Source organism: Talpa europaea, assembly GCF_964194135.1.
Source record: "Talpa europaea genome assembly, chromosome: 11".
In the NCBI taxonomy this organism is placed as follows: domain Eukaryota; kingdom Metazoa; phylum Chordata; class Mammalia; order Eulipotyphla; family Talpidae; genus Talpa; species Talpa europaea.
In genome coordinates this window covers 14,602,286-14,629,882 of record NC_140078.1, presented here as the reverse complement: position 1 = coordinate 14,629,882, position 27,597 = coordinate 14,602,286, and the positions used below count along the sequence as shown (strand labels likewise).

At 40.3% G+C, this 27,597-nt stretch overlaps 1 protein-coding gene across 2 annotated transcripts in view; it reads left to right on the top strand.

Annotated features, from left to right (window-relative positions):
* Positions 1-4,215: 4,215 nt before the first annotated feature.
* Positions 4,216-27,597, top strand: part of DHX35 (DEAH-box helicase 35) — a gene marked incomplete at both ends in the record, with an annotated part of 65,279 nt that continues 41,897 nt past the window's right edge. Inside the window, 7 exons of one of the 2 annotated variants that reach the window (XM_084247651.1) lie at positions 4,216-4,392; positions 8,760-8,893; positions 11,021-11,113; positions 17,982-18,059; positions 23,017-23,121; positions 24,817-24,878; positions 25,697-25,766. In XM_084247651.1, coding sequence (XP_084103777.1) covers positions 4,353-4,392; positions 8,760-8,893; positions 11,021-11,113; positions 17,982-18,059; positions 23,017-23,121; positions 24,817-24,878; positions 25,697-25,766 — 582 coding nt within the window. The remainder of the gene's footprint in view (positions 4,393-8,759; positions 8,894-11,020; positions 11,114-17,981; positions 18,060-23,016; positions 23,122-24,816; positions 24,879-25,696; positions 25,767-27,597) is intronic. The other variant, XM_084247650.1, reaches the window with a different exon arrangement.

The following is a 27,597-nucleotide window of genomic DNA, read 5'->3' as shown; positions in this document are numbered from 1 at the left end:
TTATACAGATGTCAAAGAAGAAAGCTGTACATGTGAGACCTGTGTGGTGTTGTAAACCAGTGTTACCCTCCTGAAAGGTCGTGTTTAGAAAAAACTTTTGTCAGCCTCTTCTTTAGGATATCTACATTTGTAGCATTGAATAAATATAAATGACTATTGTTTGGTGCTTCATTTTCCGTTGGTAGCGCTTTTTATCTTTAATTTTAGGATTTTCACAGAGTAAATGCACCTAATAGATGTTTATGCATTTGTTTTTTTAAATGATGTTGGGGTGGAGAAGAAGCGGATAATCAAACTTGTAAAAGAGAAAATATCCACATAAAATTTAGAAAACATAAAGCAAGTGTCAGGATCAGACGTTCCTTAGCAATAGGAATTTTGATGTTACTGCCTGTAGTTTGAATGAGGAAAGTTGGCGGAAATTGCGGGTCTTCTCATGTACTCTAGCTTGTCTTTTCAAAGAAGCAGCTTAAGCTCTTTAGACAAGGACCTTAATTCTCTTCTCCTCTGACAAAAAAGGCCTTCATGTACATTCCTGGATTCCTCACAGATATTAACTCCGCTGTCTCCATGGGCCTAATTGCATCAGATGGGTGTATTGACAATGATTTAGCAACCTAATATCCTGGAGTAGGGGCAAAAGAGGACACTGATTATTATTCCAGATTCCTAGTCCAGTGGCAGGCAATGCAACTGGTTTCTACATCCTGCTAATCAGGATTGGTATGGTTGTGGAATCCTGTTTTTGTCTAATCTCTTTTGTGTGGACAAAGGGAAGAGAGTTAAACTAGGGCCTCTTCCTTCTCCTGATTTGACCAGATCTATAATAGGAGAGGTGCTGTCTGCCACATACACATGTGCTGTGACGTTCAGCTCATGCACTCGCCTGCAGGTTTGAGCACACCTGGGCTCCCTGTGGTCACCAGGGAGCTGCTGGGTTAGTGCTGCAGTCTGGGCTGTGCAGCACACAGGCAGCGGGTTCACGTCCAGCCCCAGCCTGGCATAAACACGGTTACTTGAAATCATTCACAGATTTAGATAATTCCCCGTGTGCTCTTTTGTACCATCATAACCATGTAGTGATAGCACAGCTGGAGGAACTGAAGCTGAGGTTAAGTAGCATATTCAAGACCACATGTCTGGAAAAGGGTGACATGAGCACTTAAACACAAATTTTGAAATTCCAAGTTCAACGCTATTGTATGCCCAGGGAGTACTGGATTCATTAGAGGGTATACCTTGAGAAATGGCAGTTAATGCAATGGTGAATTGAAACAAAAAACTTCATGGAAAGTGTAGGCATACCTGAAATTTCAGCTCAGGTCATGGAACAATGCCTATTAGTACACATCCATAAAAAAGACTGTGTTCCGGGCCTCCCCGGTGGCGCAGCGGTTGAGCGCTGGGTTGCGAAGCTGCCCGCAGCCTCTGCAGCGCCGGTTCGATCCCCGGCTGCTCCCCGGCCACTGGAGGAGGGTCCCACATGGCGCGCAGACCCCTCCTGCCGCCCGCTGCTCCCCTCAGCAGTGTACTTCGGTCCTTCTGCCTGCTCTGCTTCCCGCTCTGGCTCTGGTGAATTCTCTCACCCTCCCGCGCTTCTGACTGTGCCCAGTGCATGTATAAACAAAACAAAACAAACAAATAAATAAATAAAATAAAATAAAAGCATGCCTCTATTAAAAAAAAAAAAAAAAAAGACTGTGTTCCGCTAGGGAAATGACGAATCAAATAAATTTGAAGAGGAATTTTTACTGACATATTACTCAGATTTTCAAATGAGGTAATGATCAGGGTGACTTTCTCAGAGGAGTGCCTATTACAGACTTACCTGAACATAGAGTCCTTTTTATGGAGCAGGACTCAACCATTCTCTGAAAGCATCGCCAAGGGTTAGAAATAAGAGCAAGAGGGATAGGCAATCTCAAGAAAATGGTCTGGTCTCTGGGGCCTCCCTGGTGGTGCAGGGGTTAAAATCTCAGCACTATCAAGCTGTTGCCAGCCAGTGAGCCACTGTAGCATGAGTTCAATTCCTGACCAGGGAGCTGACCCACATGGCACAGCAGACCTCTCCTGTCTCTGCTGCAGCTCCCCTCAGCAGTGTATTTTCTTCCTGAAAATAATTAGGAAGAATAAGTCTATTGAGAACATTCCTAGTTTGTGACAATAAAACCACATATCTAGGTTATTTACTACTTAGGTGCATTTTCTGGTAAATGTCAGTATAAGCAAAATCACCCCTTAGAGACACTTGAGCTGGAGAACTTTCTGGGACAGATGAACCAATTCTTGTTGAGAAGGACTAAGTTCTAATGGTTTTAAATGGCTCATGTCTTGAAAAAACACTGACCTGAATATTGGGAAGCCTGAGTTCTAGTTCCAGGTCTGATTGTGAATTAGATCACTGATTCTGATCAAGTCCTTTTAACTTCCATGAGCCAGTTTTCCTTCTATAAAACAAAGAATTTAGGCTCCATCATGACTAAAGCCTCCTTCAGCTTTAAAATTATGACTCAGTAATTTGGGCATGACCAATCTGTCTCACAGCAGAAGACTTCGTATAAGGCATATGAGTAATTTACAAAATAAAATAAAAAAAATAGTGTATATATATATATATATATATATTTTCCTCTGTGATCACATATAAACCTTGTTGCCTATACTTGGGCCTTTAGTGAAGATAAGACAAAAATAAAGATAATATTGTGAAGAACTAAAACTAAGTATAGAGCATCTTTTTTGCATATACAAAGTAGGTACTTTGTTACTGGGCTAGGAATATGAAAGTGATATGATGCTTTCTTCAAGAAGCTCACAGTGTAATAGTGGAGGCAGACTAACCATAGGTCAACTAAATTCAAGGGTTATCACAAAAATGAGCACACAGTTTCTAAAGTGTGCAAAGGAGGAAGGATGGAGAATTCTAGGAGGAGGGATTATCATCTTTAACCCTATTTCAATTATTATGGAAGCAAGTAAAAGGAATATTTAGAAAATGAACATACCCATGTAAATTCAGATTTTTTTCTCCTGGTAGTTTTGCTGTATTTGAATTACTACAAGAGTTAATGCTGATTGAATGCCCGCTGCTTTATACTGTGGTAACTTATTTAATAAACCTTTTCTTGACACCTCACTTTGTTATAGGACAGGGCAACAGCTTGGACAACAGCTAGGAGTTAGGAAAGGGCAAAGTTAGGATTCCAAGTTATGGCTACTTGTCTCTAAAGCTCTAGATCTTCCCATTAACTGTCATATATCTCAAAGAATGCAGACTTGTCTTCACAGGTTTATAAAAGGATAGTCAGAAGCCTCTCACTTCCTTGAAATTATTTTGAATAAAATATTTTCACTACTGGAGCTTATCTCTCATCAGCTTTCCTTTGGATTAGTGGACTGTTTCTCAAGCTTATTGATGGAAACAGTCATCTGAAGTTTCTTCCAAGGCACTTTCCCTGGTCATGCCTCTGGAGATTCTGAATCATGATTGAATCTGGCTCTAGAATCCCTATTTTTGACAAGCATTTGGATCCTAGGCAGTGAAATTGGAGCAAACACTTAGGTTAGAATCCTAGCCCAAATGTTTCACCATTTCTAGTCTTACTCCAATCTAAGACCCAGTCCTTTCCACATACCCGCCCCAGCGCCCTGCCAGTTTTCTTCAGCATTACTTAAGTCCCTGAAGACTTCCATATCATTCCCCATTGTTTTATTAACGGATAATAAACACAACTCTTTACACAGCATTTACTAATCACCCTGATTCCAGCCTTGGAGAGAAGTTCCATGAAGGGGCCCAACTGCAGTATCTGGTCGCACAGGAGGCGCCCAATAAATATTTAATGAACCAACAAGTCCTTGAGGTAGTTACTGTTATTTTTATTACCCTTTAATTTGAAAATGAGACTAAAAGAGAAGTAGCAACGTTGCGACAGCTTGCAAAATAATCAGCATTTAGCAGTTACTACGGGAGGCATCGCCTCAGTGCCACCGTGTGCTACTGGCGGCAACATGCTCCTGCGAGCAGTCCTTTCCCAAAGTTTGACCTTCCGAGGGCCATCATCCAGGCCAAGCCACCTGAAACCGTGATCAGGGCAGCTAAATCAGGCAGAAGTACGCGCCCTTCCCTCCAATATGGCGGGGCGGGGTCGGGCGGCCCCAGGGCGGGGCCACAACGCAAGCCAGAGAGCCGCGGTAGGTCACGTGGTTAGGAGGGGCGGTGGCCTTGGGGGCGTGGCCGTAACAGGCCGGAACAGCCAAGGCCCAGGCTCCCGCGGGCCACGCCCCCCGGCGCGGCCGGGAGCTCGCGCGCAACGAAGGGGTGGAGTCTCCTCGTGACCTTTCACCCCAGCATGGCTGCGCCCGTGGGACCGGTGAAATTCTGGCGTCCAGGTAAGGTCCTTGGCTGAACGCTGAGCAGATGCGGCAGCCTGACTTTCGTTTTAGCCCTGCGGCCGGCTCTCGGGGGCCCGCGGCCCTGCTTTCAGGCCTGACCTCGGCGGGCTTGCCACCACTGCCTTGGTGCTGGTGGACTGCGGCTCAGGCGCTTACCGTGGTACCGATAATTTGGGGGTCTTCCTCGAGTCTGGGCAGAAACTCTCTGTGTGACCTTGTTCGAGTCCCTCAGCCTCCCGGGCCTCGTTTTCCTCACTCCAGATGCCTGTCCTGCCCAACTCGTGAGATGGGGAAATGCTGAAGCGCCCACGCGTGCCCTATTAGCACCCTGGGGTAACGTTGGGGCTGTTCTGGGTCTGGGAGTTCCATCAGTGGAGTCACTACCTGGGTTCCAATTTTCGGCTCTGCCATAAGGTAATAGTCACTTAACCACTCTGAGTCTGAGCCGCTTCACCTGTGAGATTGGCAGAATAATGTCTATCCTGTGAACTTGAATGACGACCACAACGCCTTGCTTGACGTAAAGTGATTACAAAAGGGAAAGTGTTTTAATTTCTTTTAGGGAAATTCTTGCTATCCCGAGTGTCTGCCAGAGAGGATCATCCTCCTTCATATTAGCTGCCATCCACTTCCCCTCTTACAGACTTGCATTTCAACTCACAAAATGCTTTGCTTGTAATTGCTTTAATTTACTCATCAATCAGGTTTATGTTGAATGTGTACGTGCCGGATCCTGCTAGAGGGAGTAGTTCCTTTACTTCTTTCAGTTTCTTGTGAAAAACAAGTTTCTTAATAGTTATCAGCTGCTTTTTCCTACTATGTGCACCTCTGCAGGTCTGCATTTGAAAATATATTGCAGCAAAAATGAAATGAGACAAGAAAGGCATTACAAGGAAAGCTTTTAAAGGCTATTTAAGCATGGCTCCCTGTACTTCTGACCATGCATATAAAGTTTGTGAGAAGTAAACCCAAGCAAGGGACATGTTCATTCCTTAAAAGTAAAATCATACAGTTTTATGATTCAGCATTTCAAGTCATTAGCCAGTTACCTATCTTGAGTTTTATTTACAGCCAAAGCTAAGATCCCATTAAGTAATGAGATACTATTTTATTTATTAAATTATTTAATACAGGTCAAAGTGTTAAATATAATTAAGGGCTGAATGAATTGTTGGATATCAGACCAGAATACTATAGAACATGGGATTACTCTAAGATTTCTATTCCATTATTTAGTTCATTCATTGAGGGTACACTTACTGAACACCCAATCCTGTGATCAGGTGGTGAATGTAGATGACGGAACTCTGCTCTCAAGATTCATTATTTCTTTTCGCTCTTCTCTCTCACTATGAAGTTAGATATCCTTTAGGGGAGATTTTAAAATCAGTTAGAAGAGGTTGGGGGTAAGGAAGAAGCCCTGTAGAATCAGACCATGGAGCCCATCCTGACTTCCTTTGACTAACTTTGTGACTTGGCAAAATCACTTAAATGCTCAAAGTTTCAGTTATCTGTATATTGAGCATAAAACCTATCCATAGAATTGTTTTGAGGGCTATATGAAGTACATATAAAGCTTTAGCCCTACAAATGATTATAATTATGTAGAAGTATAGAAAAGTGGGAAAGATTGTGCAAGCCACTTTTACTGCCATCTTTCTTACTAGTACAGAGATTCACACTATCTCTGTGATGGAGTTATTACTCTTATTTTACTGATGAAGAAAGTGAAGTTAAAGGTATGAAAATAGGATGTTGGAAGTACATGGTGAAGGTTAGGGAAGTGGTTGAGATTGTATATAAGACTAGGTGTTGGAATTATGAACATATCCTGTAGATGGTAAGTTACAAGCCCAGGTAGCTTGAGGGGCCTTTCCAACAGTCTCACTGCTGGGTGGGAGTAATAGGGAGTTGCAGGAACTATGGCAAACTAGAGTGTACATGCACTGATAGAAATAAACAATGCAGAGATACACTGGAACTTACATTTGCTATCTAAAGCAGGAAACTATGCTCCATTCTACATCCTTGTTGTGAGATTTTTTTTTGTATTTTAAGGAAACCTAATATCCAGATTTGAATGGGAAGTTTTTACATGTTACTTTATATTAACTGCAAACATTTTAACTGTAGCATATTTAGCATATCCTGAGTCACTAATCTGTGTTCTCTAACAATTTGTAATCTCTGTCCTAAGAGCCTTATATGACCTGCCTGAAATTTTTGTAGAAAAGTTTGAATTAATTTGTTACCACAAGTGGATCAGAAGGGCCTGGCCATTTTCCTTCATTCACTCAACAAATATTCAATGATTGTTAACCATGTGCTTGGTAAATACTTTATAGCAACAGCTTTGAAGATTTTTTGACTGAAATTATACAGTAGGAAGTATTGTGTTGTGATCCAGCGTGTGCATGCACACACACACATGCTCGCACCCATGCACACACGCACGCCCTGAGAAAAGTTTTACAAAAACAGTATTGTTTTCTGGTATGCCCCCTGATATTTTCCATTCTGCTTCTAGTTCATTATTAAAGAATGCTGGTCATGTCCTAGTATTTTAATTTCATAACCAACTAGTGGCTCACCGTCGGGTTTTGAAAAGCTAGTTTAGAGGTAATGCTGGATTGGGGGTGCGCTGTTTTATAGATGGAGAAATGAAGGCATTTATGGTTTGCAAGAATTACAAATGTGTTACTCCCTTAAGTATAGAGAATGTTCCCAAGGGAAAAACAACCATAGACATCCAGAATGGGCCATGGGGATATAAAGAGGGGAAGTAGCCTAGCTTGGTTGAATGAAGTCTTTTGTAAGGAGTACACATCTTCTTTATTGACTAACAGCAGCTGTTCTTGTAAACGATCTCATAACAGAATTTACTGGGGTAGAATTGGCTGTAGGTTAGAGACAAATTAGGGTGGGGTAGTGAAGAAAACACCTGGGTGGATTAAATCCTGGTGTGGGAGGAAGAACCCTTGCAGGAGACAAGGGTTCTTAACAGCCTCACTGTTAAGGTTTAGACAATGTTTTGAAAAGAAGGGAATTCTGGAAAAAAACAGCTATTGAGGATAAGGTAGTCCTTGCAATAGTTTTCTAGGATAAAGGTACAAGAAGTGGGGTCTCCCTGGTGGCACAGGTGGTTGAGCGCAGGGCTGTGAAGCTGTCCACAGTCCCTGCAGTGCGGGTTTGATCCCGGCCGGCCGCAGAGATACCCACATGGCACGGCAGACCTCTCCTAGCTTGCCGCTGCTCCCCTCAGTGGTGTATTTAAGTCAGTAAGTCAGTCTGCCTGTTCTGTTCCCCACTCTGTCTCTGGTGAATCCTCTCACCCTCCTGCACATCTGGCCTGTTCCCTGGTTCTTGTATAAATAAATATATCTTAGAAAAAAAAAGGTATAAGAAGTGATTGAGATGCAGCAATAATAAGGGGAAAAGGAAAGGAAGTCTTTAAGCACAGGCTTTGTTCCAGGCCCTGTTCTTTTATCGTGTTGAAAGGAAAGGTCAACATTTTGGCAAAAACCATGCAGCAGTGCCTGACTTATGGCTTTCTGGGACCTCTGGGATACAACAGTATTCCTAGAAATAAATGGAAAAGAGAACAGAGATCTAAACTTTATGGGGTTTATGGGCCTCCAGCATTTTGTGTTGTGATATGTTTTTCAGGAAAGGGAGTTCATATCTTTATTCAGATGATTGAAGGGGTCTGGGACACCCTCTCTTCCCTCAAATGTGAAAATAAGTCACTGGGTTAAATATTCCGATCACAGAAATTGCTGTACTTTCCTTAGCATCACAGATTGTGTGTTCAGAGACCTGAGAGATGGTAGTTTTGGATGAACATCTCCAGCACCCGCCAATAGAAGGCTGTGCAGCTCCTGCAGAGAAGTTGGCTTCAGGACTGAAAGGAATTGGTTGAGATGAGAGAGGGAGAAAACTGAGGCAGATTTTGAGCATCCTGTTCCTTTCATCCCTGAAAGGATGCCATCCTGCAATAATGGAATGTGTCCTTTATTTTAGCTCCCTTCCACTGGATTTCTGTCACTTGAGTTTGGTAACAATGAGGACCTGGATGCCAACAGTAACACAGGGGACTCTGTAACATAGTCACTCGTGGCTGGGCTCTGTAACATAGTCACTTTGGAGCCTAGTGGACTTGACACTGCAGTAAAAATTTTGGGGAAGATTTTTGTATTCTGACCGATACTTTCCTATATGCCCCCTAAAGTTAAAGTTTAATAGCTCTTAGCAGTTTCAGATAAAATGCGCTGCTTCTGTTGTATATCTTTGTTTTTGAATTTGTACCGTTTGCACATTTTTTCTGCCATTGTCTCAGAGAATCTGAAAAAACATTTCTGCTACAGGTACAGAGGGACCAGGCGTCAGCATCTCTGAAGAGAGACAGAGTCTAGCTGAAAACTCTGCCACAACCGTCGTGTATAATCCGTACGCCGCCCTTTCTATAGAGCAACAGAGGCAGAAGCTGCCCGTATTTAGGGTACGTGGAGAAGCGTGCTCGGCAGTCTGGGATCTCTGGGACAGTAGCTTTGTATTTGGCACTGAAGGGAGTCGTGTCCTCTTAATCTTAATGATTCTTTCAAGCCCAGTGAGCTCAGGGGTTGTCTAATCTGAAGGGATTAACTATTCAAATATGTGTGTCAGTTAACCATATAAATTTTGAAAGTTCTCAGGGTTTTTTTCAGTTAGGTCTTACATATTGAAAAACGGATAGAAAAGGAATGGCTTTCTTTTTTCCTCTCTTCAATTATGGACAATTTCAAATATACAGAAATGTAGAGAAAGTAGCAGAGTGAACGTTTGTGCATGCTGCTACAACATATTACAAACATGTGGTCAATTTTAGCTTTCTTTTTTAAGGCATATTTCTCTATACTTCCTAAAGTAGCTCTTAGTAGTTTCAGATCCAATGCATTGCCTGTGTTGTATATCTTTGTTTTTGAATTTGTACCTTTTGCATATTTCTACTTCCCCCATCCAGAACAAGAAAGTACAAAATCAGCAACTGACAAGAAAGTATCTAGATAACAGTCACTAGACCACTGCAGCAGAATCTCCTTTGGGTGCTTGTAGAAATTGTCTTGGACTCTGCCCTAACCCTACTGAGTCACAAACCCTAAGGGTAGGCTGAGAGATCTTCATTTCTAATAAATATCTTAAGAGATTTCACACCAAGATTTGGTAACTACAAATCTGGATCCCAAATAATGACAACCCCAAGTCCCCAAACTCCAAACAGCCAATACTTTATTTCCCAGGAGGCAGCAACCCTCCTGGCTCTTCTAATCGTCACCAAACACTCCTTGTTGTGGAATCAGATGCTCTGAGCAGTGATCAGAGTGGGGGAATTTGACAGTATTTTATTTCATTCCTAACCAGGTATTTATGGAACATCTTATGACCTTCCAGACCATTGGGTGTATCTGTAATCAAATGTGTACCCAAAAATACATTATGAAGCTAAATAGAAAGGATGTTGGAGTTATCTGTGAATTTTCAGTGCCCAAACCAGTATCTCTGCTCACACTGAATGGGTCAAGGAAGCCTCAGTTGAAATATAGATAAACCCATGGCACCTCTATTGTGACTTTGAACTTAGAGGTAGAGGAACTTTTTTAGAAGTTAATAAATTAAAAAGAAAATTAAATTACGAGTACAGGGCCTCCCCGGTGGCGCAGCGGTTGAGCGCTGGGTTGCGAAGCTGCCCGCAGCCTCTGCAGCGCTGGTTCAATCCCCGGCTGCTCCCCACCCACCGGAGGAGGGTCCCACATGGCGCGCAGACCTCTCCTGCCGCCCGCTGCTCCCCTCAGCAGTGTACTTCGGTCCTTCTGCCTGCTCTGCTCCCCGCTCTGGCTCTGGTGAATTCTCTCACCCTCCCACGCATCTGACTGTACCCAGTGCTTGTATAAATAAATAAAATCTTTAAAAAAAAAAAATTACGAGTACATGCATGTTGTACAACATTCAGGTCTTCGCACCCCTGCTTCCCATCCACACTCTTCTGCTCCTTGGAAGTGGCACAAATACCAGTTTCTTGTTTTGTTTTTTCCAAAGATAACATATACATATATAAGTGTATATATATGTGTTCATAAAATCATACATTCTAGTGTGTTATTCACACTGTTTAGCACCTGGCTTCTCTTATCTTTCAGGTCATTTCTATACATGTAGACATTTAGTTAATTTTAACAACTGCAAGTTATTCCATCACTGGAGTGTTTCATAGCAGATTTAATGAATCCCCTATTGATGAACATTTAGGCTATTTGAGTTTTTGGCTATTATAAATAATTCTGCAATGAGTATATGTGTATATTCTGTACATCTTTGTTCACATGTATTAGTATGTCTGTAGTGTAACTTCTTGTAAGAGAAAATTTTGAATCAAAGGTATGTTTATTATATATTTTGCTAAGTTGCTATTGCTCAATTGTAACTGTATTAGCTTATTTTAATACTAATAGTACCTGAAAGTTAGATGTGCATATCTATAATTTCTAAAAAAATTTACTTTTGTTTAGCAAATACTACATTCCTAATATTTAGCTGTTTAGGTCTTTTGATTCATGCATGGCTATTTATAATTAATGGTTATGTTTTTCAGCTTAGGAATCATATATTATACTTGATAGAAAACTATCAGACAGTGGTGATTGTTGGAGAAACAGGATGTGGGAAAAGCACACAGATTCCACAGGTGAGTTTGTAATTTAAATGTGTCTTTGCACTTTGATTTGATTGGGAGGATTTTGTAACTAGAGAATTGTCCTTGTGTCATTTGCATTTTTAAAATCTCCTCTCAGAGAGGTGATATTCAAGCCCACTGCATATTTTTTTTTATTTTTATTTTTTTTCCTACTGCATATTTTTATTAAACTTTTGGTGCTTACATTATAGTGTCTTTGATTAGTACTGAAGTAATGTTTATCTTTGATTTATTATACTTGCAAAGTAGTAATTGAATAATTATGCTCTGACAAGAATAATGGGGACTCATTCAGAGATGTGTAATGCATAGTTTTTTCCTCAAATAATCACAGTTGAAGAGGTGGGGTAAAATGGATATTGCTGCATTTATACATAAAAATTGACTATTGCAGAACTATGCAGCACTATTTAAGAAACCTCTTTTACTAGGCAAAATCATATCTGGCATGGCTAGTGTTGGAAAGAAGGATCAGGAAAGGCCTTGAAGAAGAAATGATGTTTGAAATAGACCCCGAACAGTTAGTGGGAGCTGGTTGTGAAGATGTTCTAATCCAGTGAATATTGTGGTTAGAGATAGTGGGGTATTGTGTCTGGGGCTGCCAGACCTTAGGAATGGAAAGATAGTATACTTTCAGTGTGTGTCATCAGAACCCTGACTTGGGGGTGAATAGTGATAATGTTGTGGCCAGGGGTGAGTCCTTGCAAGTTTTTCTTTCCTTTCTTAATGTAGATTTTTATTGAAGTATAAAAAGTATTTATGTAAGTATTTATGTCATAATTGCACAATTTGATCATTTTTACGAGTGAACCCACTGTGTTACCAGCACCCAGATAAAGAAACAGAGCATTACCAGAACCCCAGAAGACTTGTTTTGTCCCCTTCTGGTTTCTAACTTCAGTTCTCCCAGCAAACATACACATGAGGGTTTCTGGTTTCTAACACCATAATGAGTTCTGCCAACTTTTGGACTTTTATGCTTACATAATATAACTCCTTTTCCCAACATATATGTGAGATGCTTCCCTGATGTTGCATATAGTATGTGTTCATTCTCATTGCTGTATAGCAGGGGTCAGCAAACGGGAATTCTTGTGCAGGTGATGAAAAACCCTTTGTAGTTTTGCACATGTTGATGATATATTATTGACTGCCTGATGAGGATGTATGGGCATGCCAACATCTCTCTATAGTTGTCAATATCTTGTCTGCACCGCTCTGGCCCAATAATGAGTAATGGGTTTAGAATGGGACCCAGACATTGGTGTCTCTTAAAAGTTTTCCACATGATCTCATGTGCAGCTAGGGAAAAGGCAGGTAGAGGAGATTGATGTAGCAGAGAAAGGACTGTTGGAAATGTAGACAGCAGAGAAGATGGAGGAAAAACGTGCAAATGGTATCAGGAGCCTAGCAAATGACTTGTTTCTTACAAAGGGACACGTTAAATTTTTGAGAGATTATCAGTTAGTAGTAATAATTATAATAATAAAAGTTGTAATAAGTAATAATTATAGTAAGTGCTACATAAGGGTTAGTGCCCATAAAGTGATCACTTTACACATGTTGATGTATTTAATCCCCAGTGACCCTATGAGGTACAGACTATTATTATCCTTATTTTACAGATGGGGGCCCTATAGAGAGCAGGGAGGTGGCAGAATATAGAACAGAGGTAAAAGATAGGCCACTTAAGATGAGATGATTTTAGTTTGTTTTGGAATTAGTTATATAGCTATTTGGTCAGTTTAGGATAGACTATGTTATGATAATAAAGAACCAGAAAATCTCAGTGGCTTAAAAACACAAAAACTTGTGTCTTCCTCATACTATGTGGTCATCTTGGGTTGATGACCCAAGATGTGGGCTGTTCCACCTCATCTCTGAAACCTAAACTGATGGTACAGCCCTTCCTGGAACTTGTGGACCTTGTGGAAGAGATGGCAGAACCCCCGGGTGGCACTGAAAACTTCTCACTGGAAGTGGCACATCTTGTTGGTCAAAGCAAGTGACATGGCCAGGCCTGATAGCATTAGAGTGGTAGTGTATATAGAATCCTCCTAGAGGGTAGGATTCCCTTTGTCTCATTTTTGGATCAATAAAACAATACAGCACAACGATCTGGTCATTTCTGCCAGGACAGTTTCACTGTTTATACCAGAGAGGGCCTGCTGAGGAACTGAGTCCAGGGAGAGAATGGCCTGAAGGAGAGACAGGAATAGGGTCTGAGGATTAGGGTCTGAGAGCCTGGGCAGTATGGTAGGAAATGAAGGTAGGTTTTGTTTTTTTTTCTTTAATTTTAAAATTTATTTAAATTTTTTGGTAATATTTAGTAGATGCAGGTGGTTTAAAATTCAAAAGGCAAGAAAGACATGAAAAGGTTTCCCTCTGCCCTCTCTTCTTCTGTTTACTTGCTTTAGGCAGGTGCCACTGTTGTCAGTTTCTTAGGTAACAATTTTTTATTACATTGACAGAGAAATGTGTGTGTATAAATATATATTCCTCCCACCCCTTTTAAAAGATTTGAATGGTTGCTATCTATACATTCTTTAACACAACTTGTCTGTTTTTAATGTGTCCTTTTTACAGAAGAGATTTTACATTTTACCAATTCCCTGTGGATAGACATGTAGCTTGTGTCCAGGTTTGCATCATCACAATGATTCAGCGAGTCAATTTGCATATATATATATAGTTCTGCACACGAACTGATATAGCACTCAGAATAATTATGATAGTTATGGAGTTGCTGGGTCAAGGACCGTTTGCATTTGAATTTAATTATTTTTAGGAACTTGCTTTTATTATAAGCGCTGTGTTTTTTAAATAGGGAACACTATCACGTGGTGCAGAGTTCAAAAAGCACAAAGGAATAAATGCGACAAAGTGAAACTCCTAAGCGGTGCTGGTAAGAACGACTGGATCGTTGTGATAGATTATATTACTGGTCCAAATATCTGCCACTCCTCCCGTAGAAGGGTCATTCCCTTTTTCTTCACCCTTCATTTCCCCTTCTATGAGATAGTCACTGTTTCCAATTTCTTGAGTGATGGCCTAGGAAACTGGAAAAGCTGAGGAACTGAAGGTCATGGCAAAGATACAGAGCAAGTTTTTCTTCGCAAACTGACTTGCTAGATTTATGTAATATCTTTCCTTGGAACAAACACAGCATAATGAAGCACCAGCCACCAGTTTTGAAATTCCATAAACTAGAATTTTGTGACTTTTTTTTACTAGAACTCTGTTGAAACAATGGACTCTGCAAACCAGCTCTTCACTACAATTTTTATTTGTACTGTGTTTGGTAGAGTTCCTCCTCACCCCACCCACTAATTAGAAGACCAGGTCAGGTGACCCTTACATAGAGTGGAGAGAACTGAGATGGAATTCAGCCGCCTCCTTCCATGACATCTTACCACTCTTGATGTCAACACTAGGCCTGCTCTTGCAGTATCTTGAAATTTCTACCTGGTGGTCATCGTAAGCGGGGTGAAAATTTGAATCACAGGCGCATTGAGGAGTCTGGCTTCATGGACAGATTGTTTATTATCATGGAGATTATTTTTCTTTTCCTTAATCCTGCTCCTGAGAGACTGAGTGTGTTTGATTCTGGTTATGTGTCAGGGCTTTGGTTTCCTGAGCCTGAATCCCAGCTCTAGTGTTTTTTTTTTTTTTTAAAATACAGGCACTGGGTACAGTCAGAAGCGCGGGAGGGTGAGAGAATTCACCAGAGCCAGAGCAGGGAACAGAACAGGCAGAAGGACTGAAGTACACTGCTGAGGGGCGCAGTGGGCGGCAGGAGAGGTCTGCGTGCCATGTGGGACCCTTGCTGGCAGCCGGGGATTGAACCAGCGCTGCAGAGGCTGCGGGCAGCTTTGCAACCCAGCACTCAACCACTGCACCACCAGGGAGGCCCCCAGCTCTAGATTTTTATCACTGTCCTTGGACAAGTTCTTTGACCTCTTGATTTCCTCATCTCTAAATTGTTAATCATGTGATTACCTTCCGCATAGGATTTGTTGTGAGGATTAAGCAGGGTTATGTGTGCAGGGAGCTTAGCACACTTCCTGGCACCTGGTGATGTACTTGGTGAATCTGAGCTATGTGAAGGTGCTCATTTGTGTGCATTGGGATGAATGGTAATATGTGTATGTGTTTAATACAAGTTCACACACAAGTTTACTACACACAAGTTTTTTATAGCAAAAAAAAATTTGTTCCTTCCACTCATTTTTTAAAAACTATCATGTTTCAACTAATTTTAGATTAACACAGAGTTGCAAAAATAATACAGAATCCCTTTATGCCGCTCCCACTACTACCCCTAGTACAGTAATCAAAGGCAGATGTTAATGTTGCTATAATGTTGCTAGACTACAGATTTTATTTAAATCTCATCACTTCCCCCACCAGTGTTCTTTTTTGGTTCTGAGACCCAAGGTCCTATATTACATTTGGGTGTTATTTCTTTCTAGTTTCCTCCCATTGGTGAGACCTCCTCAGTCTTTCCTCATGACCTTGATGTTTTTGATGAGTACTGGGCATTTATTTTTATAGATGACTCTTGATTTGGGTTTATGTGGTGTTTTCTCATGAGTAGGACAAACTGATGCTTTTTGTCAAAGTTACACAAATAATGCGTCCTTAGTGGATAGTATCAAGAAGCTGGAGATGCTGGCGTCTTATAACTGTTGAGGTGAGTCTCGATCACTTGTTGAAGGTGCCAGGTCTCACTTACAAAGTGGTCATTCTTCCCATTGTAGTCAGTAACTAAGTCCTCACTTAACACTGTCAGTGGGTACTTGGAAACTGCATCTTAAGCAAAACTATATAATAAAGAAACTAGACCCTTGAATAACATTTTATTCATTCTTGGCTAGGATTGTTTGTTGTTTTCCTCTCACAAACTTTACAAACTATTGAGGGAAATAACGTTGATTGAAAGAAGGTTATTTGAGAACCATCTGTGTCTTGGGGAAGATATTTCCAGATCGCAAATACTCTGCTTCTCTTCAAACTTGCCATATATTTTAGATAGATACTGTCTGCAGCAGTAACTCAAGTGTTTTGTCTCATGATGATTTTCTTTTCCTTTTGCCTTCTACCTTTATTTAGTGGAATCTTCTTATATATCCACTTATTTATACATATTGGCATAGCTTAATGGATATTTATTTTGTTCTATCATCATATACTATCATCATATATTTTGTTGCTCAGGATGGTCTGGTTTTCATCATTAGGAACGCCTTCGGTTTGACTCCTTGTTCTTTCTAAAAGCTTTTATCCTTTCCTTGAATGTGTCCTTCCTTGCTAGTACCACAGACATTTCAGGCTTGTCTTCTACTTTCCTGCACTGCCTTGGGTCACCTGCTTCTCCAAGAAATCCTGGATCCTTTTATTGGAGAATGGTCTTTGAAATCGAAATTTGGATTCTAGGGTGCTCATTGCTAATGAGTTGTCATTTCTCTAAGTCTCAATGGGCAACTTAGGAAATATATGTGTTAATATTAACCCACACATAAAAAAATCTAAATACCTCCGTATATTAAAAATCATCCATTTATGCTGATACTTCTGATTCCAGTCCAACACCATAGGGCTTATTTTAGCCTTTCCTTACTTGTAACTTCTCTCCAGCTGTGAGAAACTCAGTCCTCGTCCTCTATAATATGTACTTACTCGTTAAATTCTAGTATATTCATAAAATAGTTTCAGAATTGCTAAACAATGCCCCTGCTTGGTTACTAACTAGATCACAGCGTTTAAGTGCAGTTATTTTTGTCATTAACTTTATACAGCATCTAGTCAAGATCCTGTTTCCCACACACTTAGATTGGCTCCTATCTCCCCCGCCCCCTCAGTTAGTGTGGTTCATTTGTAATACTGAAGGGTGATTTGTTAGTGTTTGTGTTTCCTTTTGATTTCCCTCCACACCCTGGTTGGTTCTATTTATTTTGGAGTGTTTGAAGATTATGTGGAACTTGACTGTGGTTCTGAGAGTTGGAGCTGCATAAAAACCATGTACTCAGAGTGTTGGCCCTCCCTCTTCCCTACTGCCCTGTTTCCACTGCCCCCTCCAGTTTTTTCCTCCCCTGCCTCCAGAGACACCCATTCTCTTTAGTTTCTGGTTTATCTTTCCTTTGTTTCTTTGAATAAATAAGCAGATAGATGTAATACCATTTTAAATCTTTTTCCCCCACTGTAAGAAGTAATGTATACATCTTTGTAAAATGAGACATTACAGGAACATGTAACTGTGGTAGTCACTACTACTCATTTTGGTTTTTAAAAATGCATGTAATCAACTCACTATATAACAAAGAAATACAAGTATGTCAGATAAACAAATCAGATAAATACATATAAGCAAGCGTTAAGTATACTAACAGATCTAATGGCATGTAGTATGTGTGTAATATCTAATTATTTTTACTTGAAATGATAAAATATCTTGAATGATTGGCATTTATATTGGTACATATGTTATTGGCACACACTCTCTCAGTGTACCTAAAATTCTTTGTTCTACAGATTTAGCACTGTTGGGAGAGATCCATGGGTAGTTTTATTTTCCGAGATAGTTGTAGTCCGTAGACGTTTTGTAGGACTGGGGAGTCAGAATGTTGAATGTGTGCCTTGGTTCTTCTGTTTATCAGCTCTGATATGAATTTAAGCAAATTACCTCACAGTTGTAAGCTTCATATCTCTTATTTCAAAACAATCTCCAAAATGTCTGCTAGTACAAGAACCATCTGTTGTTTATTTTCTCAATGGTTTTAACACAATGCAGGGCATTTTGGGGGGGATTGTTCTGGAGCAGTGGTGTCAGATGCATACTTAGATGTCATTTTATTTGTAGTATCTTGCAGAGGCTGGCTGGACAGCGGAAGGAAGAGTTGTAGGAGTGACCCAGCCTCGAAGAGTGGCTGCTGTTACTGTGAGTTACTTTTTTGATATTGCAAAGACTCTCTGTTCTTCTGTTTCACTAATTTTTTCTTCATTTCCTAAACACTCCAAATAAGTATGATGTTGCTCCTTATGAAATTAATTTTTCAAGTTATTTAAAAATTAACTGTGATCTTACTACTTTTGCAAAATTGATACTGTACATTAAAATTTTAAATAGTAATAAAGTTAAACAAAACAGCAGCAGCGAAAAAGGCAGATCTCACCACCCAGGAAAAACATTGTGAACATTTGTGGCATCATTCTAAGCTTATTTTTACATAAAGAGGAATGTTTGGCTGGATGGATAGAAATTATTTTATAAAAAAGGGATTGCAGCTTGGTGTGTTTACTTTTGTTGTATTTAGTGAAAGAGGAACCAAGTGAAATAAGTGTAGTTACTGAACTTTGGATAGATATTTGTTCACCATAGAGCCTTTATTAAAGTTTGAAAACTAAGGAAAAAAATACAAAAAACTTTAGGATGTTACTTATTTTTGAACTATGCTGTATTTCCTGTTGTAAAAGAAGAGTAGTATAGTACATTTATTCTACTTACCTTTCCTTGCCACTTGCTATAGATCCAGCCCTGTAATGTTTATTTCAAGATTTATAACTTAAGTTCTTTCAACTTAAACTCCCAAGAGGTTTAACTCTAATACTAGTTTAAATTGATGTAATGTTCATCACTATTTGTTTTCCATGGTTTTGCTGATCCTGACATATTCATTTCCCTTTATTTCTTGATTGCTTGCATTTTATATCCCTGAGACTGATTGTGGTCTTTGTTGATAAAAGATTCTTGATTCATGCTCTCTTTCCCCAGGAACTGTGCAGACCTTGCTCCATTGCCTCTTAACATGGAGGATCACTGTACAGAAATCTAGTGGGTTTCTCCCCCCCCTCCCCCCCATTTTCTGGCTTGCTTTTTCTCCTTGAATGCTTGTGAGATTGTTTTTGTGTCAGGATATGTCTTGATGTCTTGATTTATGTCTTGTTTTCTGTTTTCCTAAATATGGGAGAACTTTCAGGTTCAAGTCTCTTTATATCAGGCAAGTTTTCTTTTACGATATCTCAGCATGCTTTTCTGTTCCATTTATTTTAGCATCAATTAAGTGTATATTAGATTTTCTTTGTCTTTTATTAGCATATATCACATCTCTGGAGTCATCTATTCTTTTGAATTTTGTTTTGTGGATTTTCTTCAAGCCTGCCCACAATGTTCATGATTGTTTTTAGTCAAATTTATTCTATTTTGGTTCCATTATATCTCTAGCATTACATCTTCGAATGCTTTTTTTTTTTTTTTTCTTTACTAGGTAGAGAAGTGCATGTGTAGAATGGGAGATGATATTATAATATAAATTTTAACGGCTGATAATACAAAAATTTTTTAAAAATTGAAAGTGTTTTTATTAACTGTATAACACATTTCTGTAAATTCTTCTTTTCTGTAATTTTTGGTTGTATTCCAGTTGATCACCTCTTCACATGACAGTGATTTTTCTATTGTTTTCCTACAGAGAGAATGGAGCGATATTTTAATTATTTCTTTAGCATGATTGATTCAAATTTGCTTATTAGTGGCACTGTGAAAAAGTTGCTTTATCTTTGTAACTGGCTACTTGTGACATCGTTCTCAAATTGGAAAATGCCTCTAGCTCTTTCATTTCCAAGCTGTGAGATTTGGAGGACTTCTGCAGACTGACACATTTGAGACCTCATGTGTCTTCAACTTTCCTTTGATTTTGTGTCTCTCCCCAAGTTCTTTTTAGCTTAAGCTTGTAATTACTCTGAAAGTGGATGTCTTTGGCTGAATTCTGCTGTTTCTGGGTAACACTTTTACAGTCTTTTTAAACTGCTTTTTCACTTATATTCGTTTCTTCCCTTTTTCCTTCTGTATCCATGAGCTTTAATGGTGATTTAATCTTATGTAAGTACTTTTATGGTAATTACTCACCGTTGAGTGGGACCTCTGATTGCTGCAGAATTGTGAGGTTATGTTGGTCTGGATAATGCATGGCCTCTCCTCATCTTTCTTAACTTCTTGCTGGGTGGGATCTGTAGTATGCTCTTCAGTTATTGGAGAGGTCTGTTTGGCTCATAATAAAAATCTGTGGCCATTCTGACGAGGGATTTGATACTTTTGCCTTCCTGCCTGCTTTCTCCTTCAGCTTCTGGATTCTTTGTTGTCAGAATGGCTCTTCACTGAGACATTTACTCTGTCTTCTGGCCTGAACACACTGCCCACTGAAGTTATTGATGAAGACTTTCCAAGTCTTGTTTTTCATGTATGGGTAAAAAATGGGGCTAACCTTTTATGCCACTGAATGATGACTCAGTTACTTAACAATTAGAACAATTTTTCCCATTTGGGGTTCGGAATCCCAGCTCTTACTCAGTTTGGATTTTAACTCCAAATTTGTACCCATGGATAATTTCCATGAAACCACATACTTTCTCTTGAAAGAACAAAGAGTTTATAAATTAACCATGTAGTATTAATAGAGCTGTCAAGTTTAAAATGCTACATCTCAAAAAGTACTTTGTGTACAGACCAAAATCTGAAAACAATGTCAGAAACTAAGAACAGATTACATAAGCTGTTGCTTGAGCTCCGTGAGAGGCGTGCTCATTGGACCTCTTTGGTCTAGGCTCTGCCTTGACCTGTGACTCAGGGTAAGCTCTGACGCCTGTCTTATTTCAATTTCTTTGTTAAAAGGGGGGTGTCTTGCCCACCTCAGGGCCTGTGCATATGTTTAATGAGATAGACTAGTAGAGACTTGCAGCACAGCACGTGCCACTTAGGAAGGGTTCAGTGATTGGTTTTTCTTTCTTTTTGACCTCCCTTTCTTTTATTTGTTTCTGTCAAAAAAATCTTATTTATCCAATCTAGTTGTTGATGTTCTTGGGAGTAGAACTTAAACAATAGTGGTAAAGATCTGTTAAACACTCAGTAGAATATGACCTCTCCAATGTCAAGTGGTATGATAATGAATGATAAAGGGTTTGGAAACAATACATACTCTATGCAAACATATGCAAATAGCGGAATAATAAGAATAAATCTGTTGGGTTCTTACTTTTTATTATTTTTTTTTAAGATTGATTTATTTATGCATACAAGAGCTGGGGTACAGGCCAGAGGTGCGGGGGGATGAGAGGATTTGCCAGAGACAGAGTGAGGAACAGAACAGACGATTGACCGAAGTACACTGCTGAGGAGAGCAGCGGGTGAGGGCGAGTCAGAAGGTGTGCTGCGCCATATGGGTTGCTCCCTGGTGGCCCAGGGGATTGAACTCGTGTTGCAGTGGCTGCAGATAGCAGCTTCATAGGTTGCATCTTAACCCCTTGCGCCACCACGGAGGCCCCTGGATTCTTACTTTTTAGACCCATAAAATGATTACATTGTCATGGAGAGGGCTGCTTCACTTGTGCTCTCAAAGCCTGTTTTCCCCATAAACTCCTAGTATCACTCTATGCACACATCCTCTGTTTGTGCTGTTCTCCAAGACTTATAGTATAAGGATCTGTAGGGTTGAACTTGAAACAATAACAATGACAAACACTCCTGGTGAAATGCTGGTTATTGGGAATGTAATAACCTCCAGAGTAAAGCAATGTGCTATGAATTTCTGGTTTCATAAGATGTTTGAAAGACTGCGTGGTATAGACCAGCTGCTCAATGATTGATTCTGTTTTGGCCTATGAAGTTTGTAATAGCAAGTCATTAAGCAGAGTCACTTCTGATGTTCATCTGCTCCTCAGTTTCTTAAACGCTGATGGCCAGATTATTCCGTAGCACTCGACTCTGAGAGCAGAGGGCTGGGCGCCCTGGGCTCCTGAGCTTGGGGATGCTGCCACAAGATGCTCACCCACGAAAGAGGGAGAAATGCCTGCTTCACAAGGGGGTGGGTGGACCAGTCCCCAGAAAACCTCTAGTATTGCTTCCCTTTGGTTTTTGCCAGTTTAGATAGTTCATATAATCAATGTTAAACTCCTTATTTTCTTTTAAATATAACTGAATTATAAGCGTTATTGCTGTTCTATGTTAATATTTTTTATTATTTCGAATATTTTCTGTTAGTAAGGTAATAATAACCTTTGAATAGACTTCTAGGGGGGCAATAGAGGATGTTGCTGTTGGCTCCACTTTCCTATGCTCACCTTTTGTATACATTGGTGGGTTTATGGCTTCATAATGTAGTTTTTTTTTTTTAACTGTGCTATGTAACTTGGATCCTTAGTTAATGTTCTTATCTGCTCGTTGCCTTATTTATTTTTTTTGTTAAATCTGTATTCTTGTCTTTATTTCCCCTTCACTGGTTTTGGCAACTGCAACTCTTCCAAATTGTTTTCGGTTATCTGACTTTTGAAAAGTTGTACCTTTTGTCTCCAAAGAGAAAATTAACTTGGCTCGGTATTGAATTTAATCATTCCTGTTTTCCTGTCTTCATGGTCCAGTGGAAAATGCTTTCTTTCAAGGCATGGAAAAATGAAAACGTGGCTCCAATTGGTGTGCTGCTTTAGGAACAGGATGAATCTTGTCATATTTTCTGTTTTGGTCACCAGGAAATTTAGAGCTGAATTTGTGACTCAATTTAAATAACTTTGGCATATCTTTGTTTTTGGCTGTCTCTCATTGGCTTTGATCATTTGGACTTTATTTGTAATTTCTTGCATCGTGATCTGTAACATTTTTACTTGATTCCATTTTTATTTCATATGTTATTATAAGTGGTCTCAGGTCATTTATAGAATGAGGTGAGATATATAAAGTTAACAAATTGCAAAGGACATCACACTTGTTTTCTAATAACCTGCCCCTTCTCATTCTCCACTGTGTTCACCTACTATTTAAAAATAAGTGACCTTTAGATTTTCCATAGTATGTGCTCTGTGCAGTAATTTCTGTGTCTCTATTTTCAGCATGATCTTTCTTCCCAAAGGTTGCAGGGAGAGTAGCTGAGGAACGGGGTGCGGTGCTGGGTCACGAGGTGGGTTACTGCATACGCTTTGATGACTGCACTGACCCGCTAGCTACACGCATAAAGGTGAGGTGCTCAGGCTGCTTTTCCTGTTGAAAATAAGGGAGATTATTTGGGGGCAGTTAAAACATGCACCTGCTGCTTGGCCGGACCACTGCCACTGGTGGTACCATAGCAGAAAGTGTATAGAATCACCCTGGCCCTTGGGGAAGTAAGTCTGCTGGGAGGTCTAGAGCTCTTTCAAAGAGTCTTTGAATCTTAGCCCAGAAAGGATCTTGGAATAAGTTTAGATCTTTGGTTCTACATATAAAGGGGTTGAGGACTGGGGGTTGAATGAATTCCTGGTTGTGCCTGCAGGTAATAGAACCAGGACTCAAAGCTGTTCTGTCTCATGTATGTTTGACTGTTTCCCCACCAAACTGTATGCTAAAGTCTAAATATAGAAATTCCCTGTAGAAGTCTTAAAAACAGGGACAGTATGGATTGATAAAATAGAGAATTCACAAATGTCATTTTTACTCACTAGAATTTTTTTTTAAAGTTTTATTTATTATTTATACATAGAAGAGCTGGGGTACAGGCCACAGGTATGTGTGTGGGGTTGAGAGGATTCACCAGAGACAGTGGGGAACAGAACAGGCAGATTGACCACAGTACACTGCTGAGGGAAGCAGTGGGCAAGTCTGCTGCGCCATGTGAGTTGCTCCCTAGCCGGCTAGGGGGATCGAACTCATGCTGCAGAGGCTGCGGACAGCTTCATAGGTTGCGTCTTAACCCTTGTGCCACCAGGGAGGCCCTACTCACTAGAATTTTTCCATGATGATGGATTTTACGTACATATTCTTTGACCTAGTTGCCAATATTAAAATAGTGACAGTAGTAATCAATGTGCAGTCAACAAGTGTGTACTGTGTACTGCTAGGCTGAAATCAGTCGAATCAGTTAGTACTCTAAGGCACTGAATAAAAATGCTCTGGTGAAATGAAAATTGGTTATTAGATTTCACCTTTCAATTTGCAACAGAAGAAATTGAAACTAATCAGATGAGCTAAATGAGCAATGTAGTGATTTGTGAAAAGAGAGACTTCATTTTCCAAATTTCTGTATTTTATTACCTTTGACATCAGTTTTATAGGATAAAGGAACCTCGCTAATTTTTAGACAAATTTCAGTGGATTACATAACCGCATGTTATTATTATTATTTTTTTTTTTTGCTGTTTGGCCTCCGTGACTCTCGCCTAGGTGCCGACCTAGCAGAACGCCTTGTCTGAGCCATCAGATCTCCTGGGTGTCCAGGGTTCCAAGGGTCACAGCTTGGTCGTTCTGAGCACCCTCGGAGTCCACGGATGATAGAGAAAAGTAGGAATCAGTGACAAGAGAGTCCCGACATTCCCACTCAGCAATGTTATTTTTGAGTCGTACATGAAAAGCTTTTGTGTTCCATTTGGTCATAATGTTCATCAGGAGTACCATGGAAATGGGCCAGAGCTGATGTTCAGATAGTCAATGCAGGTGAAATTTTGCTAAAAAATTTGCCCACCCTTGCTGAGGCTCCCCTCTTTGGAATCTTGTTTGTCAATTCCATTGCTCGAGAGCTAAAATACTAGGGCATTTCCTCCTGGTCCTTTGTGGGAATTGTCTTGTATACCGACCCGTACAGAGGTTGTATGGGCTTGGTTGCACCTGAAGGTTTAAAAAAAACAACAACTATCTAACTGTAAGTGAGTTATTTCTAAAACTTTGTGGTTTTGTTTTATAGTTTCTGACTGATGGAATGCTGGTCAGGGAAATGATGGTTGATCCACTGTTAACAAAATACAGGTAAACATGTTATTCCTATGGGTACTTTCCTAATGTTTCAAAAGTGTCCAAGTAGATTGAGCAGGGTAGTAGCTGAGATTTGTCTCTGCGCTCAGCTGCCCCAAACCTTTTCTCCTTATTTTGTCTATTCCAACTATTAATTTTTTTCTCAGTATTTACAGAGTCAAAAACAGGCACATAAGATGCCAGTTATTATTTGAGACATGATGGCTTGTCATTTTCTTCTTTTTCCCTTTCTAGCTCAGGCTTGATGGAGACTGTACTCACAGCACAGACCTGGTCAGCATTTTGTTGACTGTAGTATGTAGGATCCAAATAATTATTTACACTCTCTCTCCTTGATTGTCTTTGTCCCATCACTTGAGGCATTAGTGTTGCCCCACCCAGTCTCTGTGGTGTTCTGAGAAAGGATGTCAGATTTGACTCGCTGATGCACAGGATACATAGCTGTGACCACGTGCCTCTTTGTGCTGTTTTCTGCAGCTCAATCTTTGGGAGGCTGGTCCTTGTTCTAAATTGTATGTGTTCTGTGGGGCTTTGTGTTCTATTGTAATTTAAGTCAGGTATTAGAGCCTTTTGGGAAAGACTCTTTAAAGGTAGCAATTAAATACATCATTTTCTTTACCAAGATGTGTTGATGTCACCATTCTTATTAGCTGAGGAGTTATATCCTTGTCAGAGAAGAGTTAAAACTTTATCTGTGGTACAGATGATTGATTGCATGGGGAATAACTACCCAGAAGTCCCTTCGATGACCTGGATGGGATGATTTGGGTGGTTTGTTTAATGTTCACTGAGCTCTTCCCTTTGATTCTTAGTGTCATTATGTTGGATGAAGCCCACGAGCGGACCTTGTACACTGATATTGCCATTGGCTTGCTGAAAAAGGTATGATTTTGCTGCCAGACATTTTTGTTTTCTTGTTTTGTTTTGTTGTATGATTAGGAATGTAATTTTAGCAATTTGGAAAGTCCAATAAAATAGGAAAGATAAAAATTAAAATTGTCTATGCTCCTGCCCACTTAGAGAAAATCATAGATAGAATGTTGATATATTGGGCCTCCCTGGTGGTGCTGCGGTTAGGTCTCAGTGCTATGAAGCTATTGTGAGCCACTGCAGCATGAGTTCGATTCTTGGCCAGGGAGCTGACCCACATGGCACAGCAGACCTCTCCAGTCTCACCTGCTGCTCCCCTCAGCAGTGTATTTCAGTAGATCTGCCTGTTCTGCTCCCTACTCTGTCTATAATGAATCCTCTCACCGCCCCCCCCCCCGCCCCCTACCTCTGGCCTACACTCAGTTCTTGTATGTATAAATAAATCTTAAAAAAAAAAAAAAAAAAAAAGGGAGGGCCTCTCTGGTGGCACAAGGGGTTAGGACACAACCTATGAGGCTATCTGCAGCCACTGCAGCACGAGTTTGATCCCCAGCTGGCCAGGGAGCAACCCACATGGTGCAGCAGACCTTTCCTGACTTGCCTGCTGCTCCCCTCAGCAGTGCACTTTGGTTAATCCTCCAGTTCTGTTCCCCACTCTGTCTTTGGTGAATCCTCTTACCCCCTACACCTTTGGCCTGTACCCCAGTTCTTGTATGCATAAATAAATACATTGTTTTTTTAAAAAAGGGGGAATGTTGGTATGTTTTCTTCATTTTTGTGTTGTGTGTGTACCATATTTTTTGAAGACATTATTTTTAATATCTTTACCAGAAAGTGTTTGACTCTCCCCCTGTTGTTGGGCATTTCACAGCTTCTTGATTCCAAGGATTTTAAGCCATGTTGCAGTGAGGACCTTTATGATTAAATCTGTTACATTTTTGTTTCTTCCTTTCTTATTTTGCTTAAACTTTTTTAATGCAAAGTTTCAGGCATACCCCAGAGTAGAGTGAAAGGTTTAAGGACTCCCTCCTCCCCTACACCCATTATTTGGCTTCAACAGTTTATTTATTTATTTATTTTATTTAATTTTTTTTTTTTTTTTTTTATAGAGGCATGCTTTATTTATTTGTTTGCTGGTTTGTTTGTTTGTTTTGTTTATACATGCACTGGGTACAGTCAGAAGCACGGGAGGGTGAGAGAATTCACCAGAGCCAGAGCGGGGAGCAGAGCAGGCAGAAGGACCGAAGTACACTGCTGAGGGGAGCAGCGGGTGGCAGGCGAGGTCTGCACGCCATGTGGGACCCTCCTCTGGTGGCCGGGGAGCAGCCGGGGATCGAACCGGCGCCGCAGAGGCCGCGCGCAGTTTCGCAACCCAGCGCTCAACCGCTGCGCCACCGGGGAGGCCCTGGCTTCAACAGTTTAAACTTGTGGCCAGTCTTGTTTCAACTTTACCTCCCATCCTTCCTGTATTTTTTTTTTTTTTTTAATACAAACTCCCCATCACAAGCAGTTAAAAAGAGGTAGCAGAGCAGGCTGATTAAGAGTGTAGATAGGTCATACTCCCTGGGTTAAAATTTTGACTTTACTGTGTTCATTCTACAATGGGGATAATATAAATCTTTACATGTGCACTGGTACACTGTCCTATTTGGTAGCCACTAGTCCCCAGGACAGCACTTGACTAAGTATATGTTAGCTGTTGTTATTACTGTTATTTTCATTATTCCTTGGCCAAAGATTAAGACTTTTTGATATCAGTGAGGGTTATACCACCATGCTATTACTTTCTCAGGAACAGTTTAAGTAGAGGACTTTACTGAATCTTCGATAACACTGAGTATTA